Source organism: Talpa europaea (assembly GCF_964194135.1).
Source record: "Talpa europaea genome assembly, chromosome: 12".
NCBI classification, from domain to species: domain Eukaryota; kingdom Metazoa; phylum Chordata; class Mammalia; order Eulipotyphla; family Talpidae; genus Talpa; species Talpa europaea.
Genome location: NC_140079.1, coordinates 3,865,337 through 3,888,586, shown reverse-complemented (window position 1 = coordinate 3,888,586; position 23,250 = coordinate 3,865,337). Strand labels below are relative to the sequence as shown.

Genomic DNA, 23,250 nt, shown 5'->3' with positions numbered 1-23,250 from the left:
CTGGCCCCCACCAAGAGGGAGGCCCTGCAGGAGGCTTCCTGCATGTGAGTCACTCTGAGCACTGGTAACTATGCCCCAGAGGCAGAGGCCCACATCACCATGCAAGTCCCTCAAGGAGAGGAACCTGCCCGCCCTCTTCCCTTATCGCCCCATACACTACACCTAGCATGTGGTGGGTATGTGTTCACTGACTGGGCACAGGAGAAACCGTCTAAATAGATAAGACTGGGATGTAAAAACATCTGCTGTCCTGCTTGTTCCAGCTGCTGCATTTATTAAAACCAAGAATGATGTCATGTCCTTTATGTTTACAGGAATTATTATTTAGAGAATAGTATTTCGTAGTCATTATTCTAGCATCAATTTTTTTTTAAAATTAAGTGTTTCTAGGCAGCCCATTTATCTGCAAAATATTTCATCTTTCCTTTCGAACGTCTAACTACAATGAGCTGATGAGCGAGTACCCCCCAATTAGTACTGCTTTTATGTTGTGCTTTTAATAGACTAGTCCGACCACAATGGGAAAAATTCTATTATGAGGCTTTCACTAAAATGGAAAACAAGCTACTAAGTCACATCCCAAAGCCAGCCCAGTTTTCTGTATTTGAGGTGAACACAAACATTCCGAGTAAAGACCCTCTAGTCCTCTGAAGTCCCAAGTTATAGGGGTCGGCGGGGGGCGTTTTAATTGTCTTGGAACAAAAGTGAATAAATACCTTTGCAAAGACTTTCAATAACATAGGCTAATACACACAAATATAATAATGAATGATTTGACTAGTACCTAAATAAGTTGATGGGAACCTATCATTTGTTGGCATTTTGGAGCTTTGACCTCTTCTGTTGTGTCACTGTCATTCCTTAGATCATTCTGTTACCTCACGCACTTATTTCTCATGTAAATCTTGCAACTATGGGTGAACTGTACATTGTTTCTGGTGGGCACATTAAGATTTCTGAATAAGCCAGTTTTCACTTCTGGAAAGTCTTATTGCATTCAACTCTGCCTTGCTGTGTTTTTGCTAAATGCAGCATTATTTCTAAATGTCTATCAGTTGTTATTTCATCTTTCCTTCAACTAGATTAGGAATGGACGGAGTTATTCATCTTTTGCCTGGGGTATTATTTGGCTACTTATTTTTAAAGTTCCTCAACATTGTCAAAACGTCACTGTAGGTGAATGTTTGTTTTAGGATAATGTGGTCGAAACACTTTACACCAAAGCTGTGTTCTATCTCGTCGTGATAAACTGAGTATGGACAGTAACACAGATTATTATTACTGAGAGAAGTGAAAGGAGGTCAGGCTGAGGAGAGAATCCAAACACTGGAGAGGGACAGGGAGTGAGGAAATGTCCCGGTTGTAGGGATTGCAGCCTCCTGGGCTAGACAGAACAGAAGCTTCCAGACAGCGGGCTGAGCACACAGCATCACTGCATCTAGCCAGTGCACAGGTCACGCGGGGAATGTCTACCTCAAGCTCAAATTAGCCTCAGTAATTTATAAAACAAAGAATTACTCAAAGGCAGTGGGAAGCAGATGAATTCTCTCTGATTTCTAATTTCTCAATAACTGAATCAAACTCTACATCACCGATCTGATTAAAACCATAGCCCAAGAGTGACTGGTCTGATGTGGGTCCTCGTCCAGCCACTCTGCCGCCACCTTGGGGTACGGCTTGCCTCACCGTTAGCCTGCAAGGCTGTCATTCTCCCAAGCCCCCGACATTCAGTCTTCCCTAGACTTCAGACTTTCCTTCCTTCAGTGAGGAAACAGAGTGCTCGCGACAGTTGTGCAGTAATCTGGGTGATAAATGTCTGAATCGCTGTGGAGCAGAGAGAATGGGGAGAGAGAGAATGAACTTGATTGGCCACAGGGAGTAGAAAAAGGCAGGCATGATGCACAACCCCGTCAAAGCTGAATGACCGGGAGCAAGGAAGGGACGTGGCAATGTTGCTGATCTGGGTCTACGTATTTAGATTGGCTGAAAATACCGCGGGCGGTAAAATTACGCTAAGTACAAAAAGCCTCAAATTATGTCCACATCCTCCATCATGGGACTCAGGAAGGGCAACTGGCAAATAGTCTTCCCTCAGTACCTCAGATTTTCTCAGAGTCAAGATAATGAGCCAAAGCATTTGTGGACACGTGCGATGCATGAGGCCCAGACACACTGACACGGGTTTTCCCACCCAGGACACGCCACGCCGACGGCAGGCCTCACGGGGCAAGGTGGCTCCTGCATCCCCACAGGGCACGGGTGCTGGGCCAGAATATCTGGGCCCGGTCCCTGCCCTGCCTTCAGCAGGCCACTCACATTCTTGGTGCCCAGCTCCCGTCTGCACAGTGGAGACACTAACAGCATGACCCACGGGGTTCTTTGCAAGGACTGAGTGATTATCGATAAAATAGCTTTAGAATTAGAACCTGGCGTGTACAGAGCAAGTGAGCGCTAAATATTTCATAAATCAGTGATTCCTAGCATCCCCAAATTCAGATTTCCTCCAATACTCCAGGGCCGTCTATTCTGGCCGATCTCCAGTATGGCTTTAATTTGCCTTAAGATGATTATGCATGGAGATAAACAATGTTAAAAATCCCAAGTATGTCAAAGGACCTGTTCCATGTCACGCCTGCCCTGCAGCCACAGCTCCCTGAGGAGAGCGCAAGGGCTGCGCAGTCGTGCCAGGAAGCTGCCCCGGTGCCCGGCCTCCATCCCCATGTCCTCCATGTGGCGCCATCCTTCCCGTTAACAGACAGCGAGTGCGTTATCCCCCACCTGCCTTCCTCAGTACTGGATCTCCCTTAATCCTTCCTGATCTTTCTAGGCTTGCTGTGAAGTTTGAAGGTTTTCTAATCTTTTGATCTACAAGCCTCTGTGTCACCAAGTGAAGCCTTATGGATTCATAAGCCTAGTATTTAAAGTACATGGGAATTCCTTAGAAAATATACTTACTATTCCTTTCTTTCAACTGAGATTCGGATCATTAGTAGTTAAAAGGAGGAAACTGGAGCCTGTCCATGGCCTGAGCCTCCTGCTTGCTAATAGGGCAGTTCACTCATTAGCTGAATTTTCCAGGATGTGTGGTTTAGAAAGAATCATTAATATTTTCATGATTCCAGATACCAATTTCCCTTTGGTATTATTTTGTAAATAATTCCTTCAGATACACTCTTAGGTCAATTTAGCCTTACAGAAAACATCTAAGAATCTTTGTGGTCTGTCAAAATTCTGTTTGACCCAAAGAATTTTTATTGGCACATTCACTGTGACCTCACCCCAAACATGTTTTTATTTTCCTAATTGGCACAGGCTGAGAAAACACCACATGGCAAAGGCAATGTTCCTGCATCCCCGCAGATTTCTATGATAAAACAGACCATCTATGACAGTCAGTAAAAACATCAATAATAAAATAATGGTAATAGTATTGATCAAATAATTAATGTGTTCCAAGTACCAAGATAAATAGCTCTTTATAATGTGCTATCGAGATAGAGGACAACAGTGCTCTAAGACATTTTAAAGGTGACTTAATCTAAGTATTTCATAACTAGGTCACATTGCATATACTGTGTATTACAGGTCATATATGGTAAACATCTTTCTATGTCAGCATCTCAGGATCTAATAGGTGACTAAAACTACATTAGCTTGAGCTCTTTTACATAACACATGCTAAAAATAATTCAGAATATTCTAATAAAACATACCTTTATTTGTTCAAACGGATGTAAATCTGGCTATAGCTCTGCATTTACAAACAGATACAGATAAAAATATTTTATACTTCATTACATTTCAGGAAAACTTGGGGTGTTAGTAATTTGAAACAAAAATCAAAAACAATAGGAGCAAAGGGTAGAGGAGGCCCAATGGACTGTGGCAGAGTAATTATGGTGTTTGGGTGGTGTGTGTGGTGTGAGCCAGGACCCTTAAATCCTAAATAGTTATGTAAACCAATGTTACATCAATTAACAAAAAATAATAAAATAAATAGATGAGAGCAACATTAGTTCTACTGAAAACAAAAACAAAATGTATACCTTCTAGAGAAAAAGGCAACAATGAAATGCAAGTACCTTTTGGCTATTAGGCAGTGTAATGGAAAAGAAGCAGAAGGGGAAAAGGTCTTTGTCCTGGAAGGCAACAGAAAACTGGAGGTATACCCAGCTCCCAACCACCAAAACAGCCAGCAGCCCACAGTACTGACACGAGAGGGTACTGCTATGCTAGGAACCTTGCACAATGTGAAAAAGGAACAGAGTAATATCCCATTTGTCTGGCACCCTCACCAAAATGTTGTGCTATCATTCTTTGTTTAATCTTAATCATCCTAGTAAATATTATCACTTGCTATTCTTTAATGGCCAAAAACTATTGAGCATATTTTCCTGTACTTATTTGTCACCCACATTCATTTTTTGATCTTTGCTTTTTTTAATTGGATTCTTTTGCCCTTTTATATTAGAGCCTTATTATTGAGTTTTGAAAGTTTCTTCTACATTCTGGGAATAAGTTCTTTAGCAGGCAGGTGATTTTATGAACATTTTCTCCCAGTGTACAGCTTATCTTTACTTCTCTTAAGATTCTTTCAAAAACTCAAGTACTTCATTCTAATGAAATCTGACTTATTAATTTTTAAAATGCATGAGCCATGCTTTTGGTATCGCATCTAAAAACCTTTTGCACATCCAAGTTGTCAAATGCATAATGACCTCCTATGAGCCTTTAGCCATCTGTAGGGTCTGTGGTGATGTCACCCTTTTCATTCTTGATATCAGTGATATGTGTTTCTCTCTTTTGTTTCTAATCTAGTAGAACTTCATAGGTTTTATTAATCTCCAAAAAATTAAATGATGCAGACACTGAAGCTGCACCTAATACTTCCTACAGACCATCAATCCAGATTATATATGTGCAAGCTTCCTTCCACTCAGCAGACATTCACTGTGATGTTCACTGTGACTTACTAATGCAGGTACTGAGAATATAATGGGGAAAAGACCCATGCCTTAACAAAGTCTACATTCTTGTGAGAGAGACAGATAATAAACAAGATAAATAAGTAAACCATAAATATGTTAATGTTATGTGGTAAAATGAAGGCGATGGGGAAAGCAGGGAATGGAGACTTGGACTATTAGGGGTTAGGATTTTACTTTTATTTTTTATTTTTTTAAAGATTTATTAATTTATTTTTTACATGAACTGGGGTACAGGCCAGATGCATGGGAGGGTGAGAGGATTCACCAGAGACAGAGTGGGGAACAGAACAGGCAGACTGACGAAACACATTGCTGAGGGGAGCAGCAGGCGAGACAGGAAAGGTCTGCCACGCAGGATTTTACTTTTAAATGATGCAAGAGAAAGTCTTGATAAGAAGGTGACTTTTAAGTGAAGATATGAAGGAATTGGAGACACACACTCAGGTATCAGGTTCAGAGCTTCCAGGAGGAGTGTAGAAAATAAAGGACAGAGGAAAGGCAGAAGTGTAAGCATGCCTGGTCCATAAAGAATAAGCAGGTATGACTGGAGGAAAAGGTCTGAGAAGGAGGCATTCCAACACCGGTTAGTACAGAGAGCCACTACAAGATCAGATGGTGAACATAAGGACTCTACTTTTATAATGAGACAGCCATCGCAGGTTTTCAATACAAGAGGTGACATGATATGACCAATGTTTTTAAAGTATTACTCTGACTGCTCTGGTAAGAATAGACTTTTGTGAATGGCAGGGATTACAAGGAGCAAGTTAGAGACAAGCATAATCTAGATGAGATGGCCTGGACACCAATGGTCTGAGTAAAAGGCACTCACATGCTGGTTCATCTGAAAGTCAAATTGAGAGGTTTTCCTAATAAGTGTTTTGGGGTATCAAAGACAGAAGTCAATGATGCCACCAGGACTTTCTCCTGAGCGACTATAACTGAAACAGCAGGAACAAAAAAGCATATTTTGGAGAGAGCAGAGAGAACATTCTCTCCATTGAATGTTTCCCAAGTTCTCAACTGATTTCAGTTATTCAGCTTCAACTCTATCCTCAAAGCTATTGAAAATGAAAATAAACATAACCAAATGTTGTATTTACTGGAATAGCACTCAGCGATTGCTATAAAAGAGAGAAAACAGAAGAGGAGGGGGGGTGAAGGATGCTTTTCTCTGGCTTGAGTTGTGGGTAAACATCTGATCCACTAGGCTAAGAGCTACATGACATCCTTGAGGATATGCTCATGTTTTATAGCACTACTCGTTAGTTAAAAACTGAGGACTTTGTGCATGGTGTGAGGTAGTAGTCAAGCTTCATTCTTTTGCATGTAGCAACCCAGTTTTCCCAGCACCATTTATTGAACAAACTTTCTTCGCTCCAGTGCATAGTCTTTGCTCCTTTGTCAAAGATTAGTTGACCATAAATCTGTGGGTTTATTTCTGGATTTTCTATTCAGTTCCATTGGTCCATGTGTCTGTTCTTGTTCCAATACCATGCAGATTTGATTATTATGGCTTTGTACTATAGCTTGAAATCTGGGAGTGTGATGCCTCCATTTCCTTCTTTTTTTTTTTTTTCAGGAGAGCTTTGGCTATTCAGAGTTTTTAGTGATTCCATATGAATTTCATCAATAATTGCTCTATTTCTTTGAAGAATGCCATTGAAATTTTTATTGGAATAGCATTAAATCTGTAAATTGCTTTTGGTAGGATGACCATTTTGATCATTTTAATTCTTCCAATCCATGAGCAGGGGATATCTTTCCAACTCAAAATGGATTAAAGAACTAGACATAAGACCTAAAACCATAAAATATATAGAAGGAAATATAGGTGAAACACTTCATGACATGCACCTCAAAGACATCTTTACAGACACATCACCCAAAGCAGTGATAGTGAAGGCAAAGATAAACAGCTGGGACTACATCAAATTAAAGAGCTTCTGCACAGCAAAAGAGACAATAACCAAAACAAAGAGAAACCCCACTGACTGGGAGAAAATTTTTGCACACAACACAAATGATAAAAGACTGATCACAAATATCTACAAAGAATTGATGAGACTCAAAAAAAAAAAAAAAAAAAAAAGGAAACAAACCAGTCAAAATATGGGCAGAGGGAGCTAAAAAGAAATTTCTCTGAAGAGGAAATGCAAATGGCCAACAGACATATGAAAAAATGCTCAACATCACTTGTAATCAGGGAAATGCAAATCAAAACGACCATGAGATACCATCTTACACCAGTGAGAATGGCACATATTAAAAAAACTAGCACCAGCAAATGTTGGCGAGGATGTGGAAAAAAAGGAACTCTCCTGCACTGTTGGTGGGAGTGCAAACTGGTCCAACCACTATGGAGAGCTGTGTGGAGATTTCTGGACCTACTAAACATAGAGCTTCCATAGGATCCAGCAATTCCACTCCTAGGTATTTACCCAAAGGACACAGAAACATCCATTCCAAAGAGCACCTGCACCCCTATGTTTATAGCAGCACTGTTTACAATAGCGAAGCTTTGGAAACAACCTAAATGCCCAAAAATAGATGACTGGATCAAGACGATGTGGTCCATATACACCATGGAATATTACTCAGCATTCAAAAAAGATAAACACATGCAATTTGCAGCAACATAGATGGCGCTGGAAGGGATCATGCTCAGCGAAATAAGCCAGAAAGAAAAAGAAAAATACCGGATGGTCTCACTCATAGCAGGAATTTAGAAAACCTAAATAAGGGACCAGGAAAAAGACTAATTACAATAAAGTAAAAATCAAAATCAACAAGCAGCCATAGACCAGAGACACACTATAGTAGGGGAGCGGGAGGAGAAGAGGGATTAGGGTCAGAAAAAGGGGGTGGGAATTGTATGGGGAATATAACCAAAATGAAAATGCATACATTATACAAAAATGAAAAATGAAGTTAAGAATTATATAAAATAAAATAATTCATAAAAATGAAAAATATGCAAGTAAAAATAAATAAATAAATAAATAGAAATGAAAATAAAAATAAAAACTGAGGACTATAGACCTAGCCAACATTTTGGTCTAGGCCAATTATTCTACTTTATCTGGTTATAATCTCAATGGAAATAGATTTAGGATTATCTAAATACTATAGGGTTATCTAGGGAGCAATACATTTGTTAAATTTGCTGTTGGTCTTAAGAAAATCCTCGCAACAGGGCCAAAAAACAATTTCCTTTAAATAATAAATTTCTTTTATGGCAACAGCATCTTGGAGTGAAAGAGTTATAAGCAGCCTGGGCACTGGAGTGTGGAGATGAGTTCAAGTTTAGGAGCTTTTCAGATGCAGGAAGGGAAACACACAGTTGGCAGGAGGAGGAAAGGCTGGACGGCAGCTTCTGGACGGCCGCGCGAGCAAGGTCAGCACTGATGATGAAAAACAAACTAAGACAAGGAAAAGGCCTTTGAGCCTTCTGATGAGGACAACAGGAGCAAGAAGGGTCACCCAGTGCTTTGATTACGAAGTTAAGAGATGGCACTGGGGAAGGAAAGCTATTTAATGCCCATTTAGCTTCCATCTTGTTTATTAAATGGAATATTTGCAAACTGGCAAGCACTGGACATTTCTCATTAAGAAGGATCTGAAGTCCGTATAGATGAGGCATCAAATTACCTGAGGCTGAATTCTGCACATCGCCCATTGCACAGCGGGCACAGGGCCCTGCAGACTAGCACCCCAGCCCCACCCTCACACCAGCCTCTGCTTCCCCAGGAGGAGGTGCCCCTCGGAGACAGCAGGTGGGGCGGGAGGGGGGCTGCACTCTCAAGCAGGGGAACCCCAGCCCGAGGCTTACCTCCCTTCAGCTGCCCCAGTATAAACAAGCCCTGCACTGAGCGCGGGCCTGAGACCTGCAGAACCCGGTTAAACTGGGAGGCGGCAGAAACCCCGATTCCCTGGGGCGCGGGTTCGCCGGCCATGTCCGCACCCCCGCGGCCGGCGAGACAGGCGGGCCTCCAGCAGCCACGGACCAGACGCTCCGGCCTCGCGGAGAGTGACCTGGCCCCGCTGTCCACCCTCCTGTCGTCCACACCCGGCCCCGGGACGGACGGGCGGGGGGGCTCGGGGCCCGCGGCGGAGGCCAGAGGCCCGAGTGGCCGAGGCGCGGCTCGCCCAGCCTCAGCGACAGCCCGGCCGGCCGCGCTCCCGACCCTCGACATGGACTCCAAGGGCAGGCGACGTCCCCGAGACGCCCCCACCCCGGGGAGACGGCGCACCCAGAACCACAGGCAGCACCCAGCGCCGCGCGGCCGTGGAGAAAGAGGAGCCCCCGACGCGCCGGTGGGCGCAGACGGCCGAGCCCCGGGACGCGGCGCCGGGGGGCGGGATGGAACCAGGGGACGCGCGGGACTCTAACCAGGTGCAGACACGCGCCGTGCGCAATGGCAGGCGCTGTAATAGACACACAGCAGCCGCGAGGGCCGGAGCCGCGGGTCGGGAGACGCGGGGCTGCTGAAGGCAGGCGGGTCTTCCCGGGGCCCGCGGGGTCAAGCTGGGCAGCGGCCGCCCCGGCCCTCGTGGACAGCCTCGTGGACAGCCCCGCGGGCGGCTCCGGGCTCGGGGCGCGCGGCCAGGGGCTCTCGGCCCTGCCCCTGCCCGCGGCGGCGCCGCCCCCCAGGCCCCGCGGGCCGCACCGAGGGGCTCCCCGGCCCCACTCCCTGCGCTGGGCAGCCCACGGCACCCCTGGGGCCTCCGAGGAGCCCAGGAGGGCGAGGCCGGGCGCCCCCGGCGCCGTCTGTCCCTCCGCGAAGGCCGGACTGTGGCGCGTGCTCCCTTGTGGTCCACCCGCCCTGACCGCGGCCCCGGCCCCGGGCGGGGGGCCTGCGCCGTCTCCCGGGGGCCCGCGGGGTCCGGGGGAGCCGCCGGGTGCGCGGGCGCGGCTGCCGGCCGCCGGGAAGGGCTGAGCCCCGCCGCTGAGGAGCCCCCGGGCCATGTGTTGCTCGTGTGACACAGACACGTTCCAATATTCCCGAGGCCGCGCCGTCCACACAGACCAAAGGAGCCGCCGCGCCCGAGCCGTCCCGGAGCCGCTTCGAAGGCTGCGGCCGGGGGGACCCGTGGAAGGAGCCCCGAGCCGAGGCCGGGGCGAGCACAGGCCCCCGGCCAGGCGGCACCTGCTCCGCCGCTCACTCCCGCTTGCTCTCTGCCCCGGAGTTCGGGTTCTAATTTACACACGCAAGACACCAACTGGTGATTAAAAAAAAAAAAAAAAAAGCGAACAGAAGATGCGTGACACCCAGAAGATCTCTCAGGCAGACTTCCGCTGGCTCCCAGGGAAGCGCCAGAGGGTCCCCGCCACCGCCCACCTCCCCAGCCGGCAGCGCATGGCGGCCGCGGAGTGCGGGGGAATCGAAGCTAATCGGATCACAATAAAGCACTGCTATCTCGAAAACTGTCTGAGAGCTAAAGCGACGGGGTGTGCACCGTGTAGATGGGCGGCTGCCCACGTGCGTGAAGGAGGGACGGGGTGGGGGAGGCCCGAGTTCTGCCCCGAGGACAAGAAAATCTTCGCTTTCGCACCCAGGACAAGTCCTAAGTTAATGCCTTAAAAATGTGTGCTGCGGCTTCCTCCCTGCCCTGTTGCGCCTGCTGCTTATTTGAAATGAATATGAAATATTACATAGACACTGGCTCGCCTGCCTGGCTGGGTCTCTCGTTTGTAAGGTTGTACATCACAGTGGTTTGCTGTCAGCTTAACAGGGAACAAAGGGGCTTTGAGCGCATTTCCTCTGAGGGGGCTCAGGCACTCACACCCCGACACGAGGTGCTTCCACTGCGCCTCTGGCTCAGCACTGGGGATCCTTATCCATGCAGCCCTTGCCAAGGACGAGGAAAACCACCCTAGTCCTTTACTGCCTTCTCAGCCCTAGGGGGTGTGTGGTCAGGAAGGGAGGTGTGGTCAGGAGGGGGTGTGTGGTCAGGAAGGGGAGAGCGTGGTGAGGGGGGGGTTGTGGTCACTGGAGGGGTGTGGTCGGAGATTAAGACAGAGCAAAACCAGCCTCATGGTTACAAAATTAGAACAAAGCTCCTTTTCTCATTTCCCCCCCCCCCAAGCAGTCTGCAAACTGCTAGTTGTGTGATGGTTAAACTCCAACACCCAAGCCTAATTTTCCCCTGGATAAGAATTGTACACAAAGTACATATTCCAGAATTTCCTTTATTTCCTCCCTCTTGGCATGAGTCTGCAAGTCTGCCCTTGTGGCTCTTTCCTGCTGCCTGGAATAGTGACGTGCCATTTACAGTTTTAAAACCTCTCCTTTAGTAGGACTGTGCTTTATTGAAAATACTTAGGACTTCTGATGCCAAAAGTAAAAGCCAAGCTCGATGCTGCCTGTGGGGTGAGTGGCAGAGGAGGTTCCGCCTGATAAAGCGGATGGTGGGGAGCAGGAAGCAGAGGAAGTCGCTGCCCTTCTCCAGGTCAGGCACGCAGCCCATTCAGCGCAGACGCTAATTTGGCTGCTGGCATTTTCAGTGCAGATGACTTACTCCATCTCTCAGTAGCTGGGGCCACAGGCACTATTTCGCCAGCAAAAAGAATCAGGAAAATGAGGTAGGTAGAGACTGATGATTTTCATGACCTAATCAATATTTGGGTAGCTTAGGTTCTTAGTTGTTTTATGATCAGTTCTTTCCTGGAAGTGGTATGTGTGTGTTGTGATAAAACAAATTTTAAAAACACAGACATGAAAATGTAGATTACTAGATATGGCTAAATGGATGAAGAAAATTCTTAAGTGTTTTCCTAACTAGAAGAGCTGACTTTGCGAACTGTGCCCATGAGGTGGAAGGAATATCTCTGTTGTTGTCCTAGAGCTTTGGGCTGTTCTTTCTCAGCAGATGATTTTTCTAGGTTACACTTGCAATTCATGAACAGTTCTACAGTGCAGCCTTATAACACTCCCTTGCCAGAGAGGTAACACAATCTAGCAATATCTAGTATCTTTCTGGAAAGGCTTCCAATATTTGTGACTTCCAGAGTTACTTTCTCATACAGCTATTGCTTGTAAAATTCAGCAACAACACTTCTGCCAAAGCAACAGACACAGAGACTTGTTGCTTCTCCAGCCTGCAGGGGGAAGGCGAGGAGGGCTGCCAGCAGGTGCTTCGCCTGTCGGCAAACAGCAGCTCCTCTCTCTTTCCAGGCGAGGAGGAAAGAGTATGCAGTGGGCACCCTCCTAAAGCAGTCCGGGCTTCTAGAGGTATGCCGTATGTGCTTCTGTTGACAGAGTGCTGAATAGCCATGCTCTTTTTATAAAAAACATCTGAAATTTATGTGGCTGTATATGATTAGAATATTTGGGGTTGACATGTCGAGATGGGAGATGCTTTAAAACTGAAGAAAATATTTTCTATGGAAATAATCTTTGCTGTTCCTTCAAGAGGTTGGAAGGAATGCAGGTGAAGTCCTATTAGCTTTGAAGGAAATAGGACATTCCTGCAGGCGTAGAGGTTTGCCAAGATAGACCTGGCTGTCCTTCAAAGTAACAGGCTCTAAAATTATAACTCGTTATTTAAAATTTTTAGAATTAAGGAGGTCACAACTCAGATGCTTTCCATCTCAGTGTAAATGTAGAGGGATGACATGAACTAGTAACACTCTGGCCATTAGGTTAACAACGGAGATATGAGTGAAGTAACTGATTATAATTTTTCTTTCTGCCCAAATGAGAAACGACTGGCATCAAGGCCCCGGGAGTACTTGCCTTTTCACAGGTCTTCTAGCTGGATGACCGCTGAGAAGGGTAAGGCCAGTGTCCTTCAAATAAACGCACATTCCTGAGGCTGTAAAAAAGAACAGAACCCCAATTTAAGCACTTTCCACATTCATAATTCCACTGACACTGGAACTAGTGCTGTGATGTAAGTGGGACTAATCTTCCTCACTCTTTTTTTGAGCAAAATAATATGTAATAAATGCACTGAAAACTCCATCTGTATCGTATACATGTATAGTATACCAAATGGACAAAGCCCACCTGGAAAATCTTTCTAAAAATCAATCACAGGCAAAATACCTGATCCCTGAAGAGGCCTCTGGAAAAGCATGTACACTGTCTCCAAGTGTGATACTGCTTTCTTAAAAACATTCCTTTAACACCACAAGCTTTCTAAACATTCCTAATCTATTTTACTTTTTCATCATACCGTTTGCAAAACTAAAACACTTTTAAGGTCCCATTGGGCCAACATTTAGCAAGTGCAGCTTCCTTTAGCAAGTGTTCCTGCGTGCCGCATAAGCTAGCTCCGCGGGCAGCACAGTGCGGGGAGCGTCACAGCCAGCACTGGTGCCCGACGTGATGAAACCCCCCCAAGTACATTTTGCACAAAAGCCACATTCATGTATCCATGGTCTCCCCACCCCCTCAGTCTACATGAAATAGTATTTGGACCAGCCTCTGAGGAAGACATATGCTGACACGTTTTTAGTCACCGCCTGCGTATGGTTAAAGGAGCGAGAACAATAAAAACATACTTGGCTCTTGGTCATTTGATAGTTGGGATTATTTGGTGCGGTTTGTTGTTTGTTTTTTTTTTTTTTTTTTTTTTTTTTTTTTTTTGTTTTTGTTTTATACAAGCACTGGGTACAGTCAGAAGCGCAGGAGGGTGAGAGAATTCACCAGAGCCAGAGCGGGGAGCAGAGCAGGCAGAAGGACCGAAGTACACTGCTGAGGGGAGCAGCGGGCGGCAGGAGAGGTCTGCGCGCCATGTGGGACCCTCCTCCGGTGGCTGGGGAGCAGCCAGGGATCGAACCAGCGCCACGGAGGCCTCGGGCAGGTTCGCAACCCAGCACTCAACTGCTGCGCCACCAGGGAGGCCCTGTTTTTTTTTTTTTAGTTACATGAAAAGTTTTCTAACAAGTTCTCACTCCCAGAAGCGTCATCTCACCTGCACAAGCCCCCTGACCCTGGCCCTCTCCTCAAAGCTCTTTCCTCCCTTCTCCCTGCATCCGCTTCCAGGACGCACTGCCATCCCCCTAGTCATCAGCCCCCTCTTGTTACGACCAGACACCAGAGGCAATGCGTACAGGAGACAGGGAGGAAGCGGAAGACCGGAGAGGTTGCGAGAGGCCAGAAACGTGATGGGGAGGAGCGGGGAGGGCTCAGAATCCGAGAAGGGAGATGGTGGATGGCGGCTCAGGGAACAAATCCTGCAAAGAAAGCAACTTAGGCAACTAAAGCAATTCTCTGCAGTGCTTCCACCGCGAGAAGTCTTTCTCACTGTGTCCCCAGAAGCAGCTGCGAGGACACTGCCGTCTGGGCCACACTGGGGAGGAGAGTTCACGGGTCCCCGCGTCTGTCCGCCATCACGCTGGGAAGTGGGTGACAGTCCTTCACTGAGAAACAGCATCCAGAGAGCATCTGCACACCTAGTGCCAACCACGCCCTTCCTGTCTTGTCAGCACCCAGAGCCCGGGCCCACGGGTCCGCGGGAGGGCGTCCTCCGGCTCCAGGCGGGGACGGTGGCCTTGCCCGAGACTTTCAGACATAAGCTGTGGCTCAGTAAGGAGAAGACCCCCGTGGTAACGTTTTGCTCAGAGGAGGAGTCCATTTCTCTTCCATCACAGAATGAAGGCCTGCACTGGCGCTGGCCACCTCTGACCACCGTCTCCATCCCAGACGCCTTCCTTCCCACACGCCACCTTGACCACAATGTTCTCACGTCCCCGATGACGGCGTGAACCACGCCCAGCAGGCTCCAAGAATGAACAGATGCTGTGGATGAAACCTGTGAGCTGGCGTCTGCTTGATCCTTGCTGGAGGGCGCTCGGCCTGCACCTGACCCCTTTCACTCTCCAAACCCACTCCCACCTGACACCAGCCCCCCTCGTAGCTTCCCCCAAAGCGAGGCTACATGTCCTTGCTAGAGATTTACCTGACAAATTACCTAGCTGTTAACAAGGCTAGTTGCTATATTCTCCTTATAAAACTGTAAGATTTATAAGGGCAGGAAAGATTCTTTTCTCATCATTGGTTTTCACGGGCCTCACAGAGTGTCTGGTCCTGGTCCTGGATTTAGAGGGGCTCGAATGAACAGGTGTCAACTTGAACAGATTTGCTGTTTTATCTACTTTCAAACCTATTAAAAAAATTTTTCCACACTCTTTCAGGAGGGCGTTACTAAAATCTATACCATATGTGGTTAAAAAACACCCAGTAGTGGGCCTCCCCGGTGGCGCAGCGGTTGAGTGCTGGGTTGCGAAGCTGCCTGCAGTCTATGCGGCGCCGGTTCGATCCCCGGCTGCTCCCTGGCCACCTGAGGAGGGTCCCACATGGCGCACAGACCTCTCCTGCCGCCCACTGCTCCCCTCAGCACTGTGCTTCGGTCCTTCTGCCTGCTCTGCTACCCGCTCTGGCTCTGGTGAATTCTCTCACCCTCCCACGCTTCTGACTGTACCCAGTGTATGTATAAACAAAACAAACAAACAAATAAATAAATAAAATATGCCTCTATTTAAAAAAATTAAAAAAAAAAAAAACACCCAGTAGTATCTCTGTGAATGGCACAGAGAAATTAGGGAACTGCCAGCCTCTCAAGCCCAAACTGGAATGAATGTTCCACTCTCAAAGTGCTTCTTTCTTGGATTCCATTAAGAAATCAACACATCACCATTTGATATCAGAGTTGGCCTCGAGAGGATGCAGCAGCATCTAATATACTTGAGGGCTACATTAGATGCAAGTCAGTCCACTTAGCACACTGAAATGCCCAGAACAGGATTCGTTCACCATCTCTCTCTCTTCCTACAGCTGGGGCGCAGACAACAGGCTGACGCACCGGCGACAGACCATCCTCCGGGAGAAGGGGCGGCGGCTGGCCACCCGCGGGCCGGCCTACATGTTCAGCGACCGCTCCACCAGCCTGTCCGTGGAGGAGGAGCGCTTCTTAGACGCAGCCGAGTATGGCAACATCCCTGTGGTGAGGAAGATGCTGGAAGAATGCCTCTCCCTCAACGTCAACTGTATGGATTACATGGGCCAGAATGCCCTGCAGCTGGCAGTGGCCAACGAGCACCTGGAAATCACAGAACTTCTTCTCAAGAAGGAGAATCTCTCCCGGGTGGGGGATGCCTTGCTTCTGGCTATCAGCAAAGGCTATGTCAGGATTGTGGAGGCGATTCTCAGTCACCCCGCCTTCGCCGAAGGCAAGCGGCTGGCCATCAGCCCCAGCCAGTCTGAGCTCCAGCTAGACGACTTCTATGCCTACGACGAGGACGGGACACGCTTCTCACACGACGTGACCCCAATCATCCTGGCCGCCCACTGCCAGGAATACGAGATCGTGCACACCCTCCTGCGGAAGGGGGCGCGCATCGAGCGGCCCCACGACTACTTCTGCAAGTGTGGCGAATGTAACCAGAAGCAGAAGCATGACTCCTTCAGCCACTCCAGGTCACGGATCAACGCCTACAAGGGCCTGGCCAGTCCTGCGTACCTGTCGTTGTCCAGCGAAGACCCGGTGATGACGGCATTAGAACTCAGCAATGAGCTTGCCGTGCTGGCCAACATCGAGAAAGAATTCAAGGTAGGTCTCTGGCCGGGGAGGACCACACCTTCCACTGGCCAGTCGAGGCATGTTCTGAGTTTCCCCTGTCTGCTGCCACTGTGGACAGTCGGAGACTTCATGGGTTTTTCCAACAATCTTTTCATTGTATTTTGGGTAGTAATTGTGCTCAATACCAGCTAATTAGATCTACTGTACATTAAATATTTCACATTTACTCCATCTGATCCCCAGCACAACCTGGAAAGGGATTAGTTGCTTTTTAAATGGAAGGGTAGAAAGATAAGATAAGGCTCAAGATAAACAACTTGTGAATGAAGCAAGAGTCAGAATCCAGACTGTTCTGTATTCAGTACGTGGTAACAGATGCTACTGAGGCCAGAAAGAGTAAAGCAAGTCAGAGTTTGACTTGGGAGCAGATGCATCTGTAAATAAATATGGGGTGAAGGCATGAAGATACCTGAAAGAGCAGCAAGGCATGTGCTTAGCAGTTCAGAGAAGGCAGCATTTAACTGGAGTAGGTGTTGGGGAGCGGACTCAAGAGGTGACATTTCAACTGCACATGGCAGGATGAGCAGGACTTTGGAGGCAGAGAAGGAGGGAAAGGACTTTTAATATTTTGAGAGATCTCCATACTGGCTTCCATAGGGGCTTCGCTAGTCTACACTGCCTGCAACAGTGTACCAGGGCTCCTATCTCTCCAAACCTTCACCAACACTTGCTGTCTCTGGTCTTTTTGATGTGGGCCATTCTCACAGCTGGAGGTGGTATCTCCTTGTGGTTTTGATTGGCATGTCCCCAGTGATAAGCGATGGTGTGCTTTGTTTCATGTGCCTCTTGGCCATCTGCATGTCTTCTATGGAAAAGTGTCTGTCTAGTTCTGCATTTTTGATTGGTTATTTATTTTCTCTTTGTTGAACTACATTAGTTCTTCGTAGATTGTGACTATCAGGAAATATTTTCTCCCATTCAGTAAGGTGTCTTTTAGCAAGTTAACAAGTTTCTTTTGCTATGCAGAAGCTTTGTAGCAAGGCAGAGTCCCAATTATTTATATTCTCTTTTGTTTGAATTGCTATCGGAGACAAATCCACAAAATGATCAATCATTGAAGCTTATGTATTGGAGACTTTCACATATATTTTCTATGTAATTTATGGTTTCATGTCTTACACCAAGTCTTTTATCCATTTTGAGTTATATTTTTATTTGGAGTGAAAAAGAGGACTGATTTCATTCTTTTGCGTTTGGCTGTCCAGTTTTCCCAACACCATGTATTGAAGAGACTTTCCTTTCTGCAAAGTATATTCTTTGCTCCTCTATCATAAATTAACTGTCCATGTAAGTGTGGGCTTATTTCTGGGATATCAACTGCATTTCATTAGCTTGTGTCTCTCTTTTTGTTATAATACCTTACTGTTTTGATTATTATGGTTTTTGTAGTAGAAATGTTTTGATTGTTATAGTTTTGCAGGATAAAGCCCGGAAGCATGATGCCACCATTCTTCCTCTTTTTTGTCAGGATTGCTTTGGCAATCTGGGGGCACTTGTAGTTCCATAATCACATGAAAGCTTTATCCATGTGTTATAACCAACATGCTGTGAAAATTTGAGTCCTAAAAATCTTCCCAAGTCACATTAAAAGAATCGGATTTAAAGCAGTATACACACATGTTGATTTCAATGAGGCACAACTGAAACTTAAATAATGTTACTATGCAGTGCTATGTCAATTAAAAAAAAAAAAAGAATCTTCCTCACTAAGTAAAAGGGGTCCTGGACTTAATTCCAGTGCAGGTGTGTCTGGACGCTTCCCCCACCAACAGGCAGTTAACAGCAGGGTGTCTGAGAATTCAACTCAGACAGCTTAATTCTCACACTATCTGTCCGGAGACAACATCAGGCTCCACAGGTAAAGGGCTGCTTCCAAACTACCCTCCACTCCAGACAGCAATCACAAGCCTAGGATGTCACTGTGCTTCTAACTGACAAGCTATAAATAAGAGGTTTCATGACCTCTCCTCAAATCCCATTGATTTGTTAGAGTGGCTCACAGAACTCAGGAAATCTGTTTACTAACTAGATCACCAACTTCTTACAAAGAACATAACGTGGGGACAGCAGCTGGAAGAGGTGCATAGGGCAAGGTAATGGGTGAAGGACATGGAGCGTCCATGCCCTCTCCAGGTGTGCCATTCTCCCCACACCTCCAGGTAGTCACCAATCTGGAGACTCTGTGATCCTGCTCCTTTTGGTTTTTATAGCAGTCTTACTCTTTAGGCAAGATGGATTAACTCACTGGCCTTTGGTTATTGAGTCAACATCCAGCCCCACTTCTCTCCCTTTGGGGAAGGGGAGGGACGAAAAGTCCAAACCTACTAGTCACCTTGGTTCTCATGGCAACCGGTCCTTAGGTGTTTTCCGAAAGTCCCTCCATCCACGTACTGTAAAGCACCTTTATCACTCTCGGCACTTAGGACATTTCAAGGGTTTTGAGCCAGGAACTGTGAGCCAGGAACTGTGCATTAAGAACAAAGACAAATCTTATTAGTCATAATTTTCTGCCTAACCCATTGGAGAGGCCTTTCATTCTAGGTAAAATAATACATCCTAAAGATGAGTATCCAGAATAGCTTAAAAGAATCACTTACACTTAAACACAGGAAGAAGTGGTTTTTGCATCAATATTTCCTACAGATGCCTCTCGTTGAACTCTCATTCAGGAGGGGTGTATTCTCTGACAATCATCCGTGAATGAAGATGGGAAGCACATGAAACCTAAGTTGTTGTTCTGATCCCCACAAGGCACCAGAGAGCTGAATTGAGAGCACCCCAAAATGAACCAGCATGTTAACTTCTGCCACTAAGCTTCATCTTCAACAGAAATGTGGATTAGGGCAGGGAAATACAGAAAGCTCTGTCGTTTGCTACATAATTGGGTGAGTGTGGAGTTATTTTGTAAAGGGGTGAAAGACATTTCCAAGGAAATCAGTTTTAGGAAAGTCAGTGTGGAAAGTGAGTCCCTTAAAGCGATCAGTGTTCAACAGTTTTATGGGACATGTTTACACACGCTGCATGAAAGACAGCTCATCGATTTTATAGGAGCTGGATAGTAAGGACTCTCACAGGGATTCTGTAAGTTCCACTATATAGTTTCACTAAGCTCCCCCCAAATTCTCCCTTTCCATAAAACAGCCCACTGTCCATTAACAAAAGAGCGAGAGGACTTGCTACAGGGTTGTGCAGGCAATTTCAGTCTTGCACCTTGAATCTTCTGCACCAAACACTTATTTATTGCCCATATCACCAGGTGTGTGGCTGGCTTCATGCAAAGACGACAACCAGACCACAGCAGAGAAACCAAACTACAGGTGGAGCCAGAGGAACAAGAAGGAAAGCAATAGGCCCGAGGAGAAGTAGATCTTTAAAGGGAGTGGGGCACAAACTGGCCTGTCAAGACCTGTGGAGAATATGCTAGGGTGGGTGGGGGCCGGGGCTCTGGCGAGAGCGGTCAAATGTATAAACTTCCAGGAATAAGACAAACAACTACCAGGGATTTAATGCACAACATCATTCCTATCACTGTGTGCGATATTTGAAAACTGCTAAGAGAGTAGATCCTAAAAGCTCTCACCCCAAGGGGGAAGAAGCACTTTCCTTTATTTTTATTATTATTTTTCTTTGCATCTAAATGAGATGAAGGTCACTGCACTAACTGTAGTGATCATGTCACAATGCATGCAAGTCCAGTCATGGTGCTGGGCTTGCACCCCGGAGCACGTCAGTCACGCCTCAGTGACAGTGAGAGGAGGGGAAAGAGAATGGGGAGGAAACAGAGTCCAAGGGTCTCAGCCATTCAGCTCCGAATGTTTTGCTTCTGTAACACGAGGCCTCCGCCACCTTCAACTTGGGCTAAGCCTAATGTTGGCAAAAATACCAAATCAACCCCAAAAAGAAGGCTGAGAGTGTGGCTGTCTTTGATACTGAAGAAGAGATCATTCCTGGCTTCTTGCCTCCACTCAAGACTTGGCTCAGACAAGAAAGACGAGCCTTCGGGTCGAGGCGCCAGCGCCCGACTGCTTGGTCAGGAAAGGCGCTCTCCCGAACTCCTGATGTCCTTTTGGTACCTCAGTCTGCACCTTTGACTTACATCTCTAAACCCTTTTCTTGAACCTGTTTATATTTTGGGTCATTGGCGGTGATGGTGTTTCTTTAATGACCTTCCAGTCACCTCCCTACCCTGCGGGGACTGGCGTCTGCTCTGCCATGCTGCATGAGCAGTGTTGGTGGAGCTTGTCCAGACCCTTCATGCCTTCCCGGGGCCTGGGCCTAGTCTTGCACATGGCCCTCCAGATGCCTCTGCCTTTGGCTCTGAGGAAGTGGAAGGTGGAGAAACTACTGCCGTGTCTGTTGGTAAACCGTTGCTATGTTCTGGTGTGCAGAAGGGCCTGGCATTGTTTGAAGCAGAAATATTCTCTAAAAACTTGAGCTGAAAGTATATTTTGTTAGCAGGAAGGCAGGGGTATGGTTATCAGATGCAGGCGGGTGACAAAGGTTGTCACTTATAAGCTCCCTGGTCTGCGAGGCAGAACCCCAGCTTCAGAAGCAGAGCGCTGCCCCCCACCACGGAGAAAGAGGAAACAAACCTCTGTGAACCCTGTAATTTAGTCTGAGAGATTTGCACGCTAACCTTAGGACACAGCAGCTCTCCCCTTTCCATGATTCAAAGAAATTAGCGAAAATAAAGTTACCTTTGCAAGAGCACACAGTTATTAAGTAGCAGAGCAAGAATTCAAATCCAGCTATGTCTTGCACACATGCCACGTTCCCTTCTTTACATCACCCAACGGAATTTTTGGTTGACCTACTATGTGTCACGTACCACGCTAGGTTGTGGGGACTCAAAGATGAGTAAGCTACAGTACTTGTGATGAAAGACGTAACTCTATTCCAAAGAGGCAGATACACACACACACACACACACACTCACACAATGCAGTGAAGGGTGAGGGGGTATATTTCTACTTTTGAATATTCTATCAAAAATAGTTGTTTTTTTAATAGATGGGCAGACAAAATCTCATTCTGGCAGAATTTTGGATCTCTGGCAGGCCACCTAGGGAGGGGAGTTAACAGGTGTCCTGCTCCGTGAGGGCCATGGCTCCTGAAGCCACCGGTTCACCTTCTTCACTGCTCTCGCGTGTCCCAGCTACAACGGGACCTGAGAATCCATGCAAGGGGGGAATGAGAGCCAGTCCCCAGCACTGCATGGAGTAACTACGCAGCCTTGCTGGTGGCGACCATTAGCCATAAAGTCCACAGCATCTGACAGAGCTAGGGAAATTATTTCCTCAGTTCTTATTTGCAGCATCTCATCTGTTGTTGCCTTTTCTCTAGTCTCTGGTTGACTTTATGTCACACAACGCCACACAGGAGGAGCTGTGCAAATGCTTGATGATCACCCATGTCAGCTACGAGAGAGCTCAGTGACCAAGGGGCCATTTAGGAACAGTTAACCACTCTGATAAGCAGGGAAGCCCTGGAGGTACAGGTGGTCCCAAGAAGCACGGCTGGGCCTCCCCGTTGGCGCAGCGGGTTGAGCGCAGCACTGGGAAGCTGTCCGCAGCCTCTGCAGCATGGGTTCGATCCTGGCTGGCCAGGGAGCTAGCCACACGGCGTGGCAGACCTCTCCTGACTCCCCCACTGCTCCCCTCAGCAGTGTTTTCAGTCCATCTGCCTGTTCTGTTCCCCGCTCTGTCTCTGGCGAACCCTCTCACCCTCCCGTCCTCTGGCCTGTACCCCAGTTCTTGTATAAATATTTGGAAAAAAAAAGTAGCAACATCACGGCTGGCCACTCACCACCATGGAGATGGCCATGTCCTCCTACACTTCCTCCCCAAGTGTGTGGCCTCTCTTCCCAAGCCGCCTCCTAATAAGGCTGCGGTGATCTCCCGCTGCAAGGATGCCTAAGTGAGCCACTGCCTGAATGTTCAGTCTGTTTCTCGAGCACACCCACAGGATCCCAACATGCCTCTGCATTGGCTAGCATGGGTTTGTGATGAGGGACGACAGCTGTCTGGGTATTGTTTGTGAGGTAATGAAAACAATCGCAGGAATGGCTTTGGTCAGGCAACCCTCCATGTGGGGAGCTGGCATTCCTTATCTTGTAAAATCTTCGTGGCATCCCTCGGAACTGAGCGCTCTAATGTCCCCTTTCTACCACGGGGATTTTGAGGCTTTAAAGGATTAAGTCATTTGCCCAAAGTCAATTAGCGGGTCAATGCCTGCATCTAATTTCAAAGCCAGATCTCTCCTCCAAAGCTCCTGTGCTGGGTTAGTAAAAACTGAGGCATGTACTTCCCCCCACCCCATTCTATGAATTTCTATGAAGCACAGTCCTTTCCCTACAAAGAGAGTACCAGACATTAACATTCTAGACCGTAAGATCTTTTCTCACTAAATACAAAAAAGATGACCTTTGAGAGGGTAATTTTAACAGGACATATTTATGTCTTATCATCTCTAAATTCTGCTCTATCAGTCCACTATCAGTTGTCTCTTTTCAACTCAAAGGTTAATAGGTGAGCGCCCACTTCCAATTTATTGATGTAGAGTGAGGGTGTGTGACCCAAAGACATGACCCCGAATTAAATCAGCCCACCAGCTCCACTTTTCCTTTCACGGCTCCAGAAACACAGAACTGTGTCTGGCCAGTGAGCCATGGCCA

At 46.9% G+C, this 23,250-nt stretch overlaps 1 protein-coding gene across 2 annotated transcripts in view; it reads left to right on the top strand.

Moving 5' to 3' along the window:
• Positions 1-23,250, top strand: part of TRPC6 (transient receptor potential cation channel subfamily C member 6) — a gene marked incomplete at both ends in the record, with an annotated part of 66,917 nt that overhangs the window by 20,381 nt on the left and 23,286 nt on the right. For both annotated transcript variants that reach the window (XM_084250935.1, XM_084250934.1), the window contains one exon: positions 15,773-16,547. In XM_084250935.1, the coding sequence (XP_084107061.1) occupies positions 15,773-16,547 (775 nt within the window). The remainder of the gene's footprint in view (positions 1-15,772; positions 16,548-23,250) is intronic.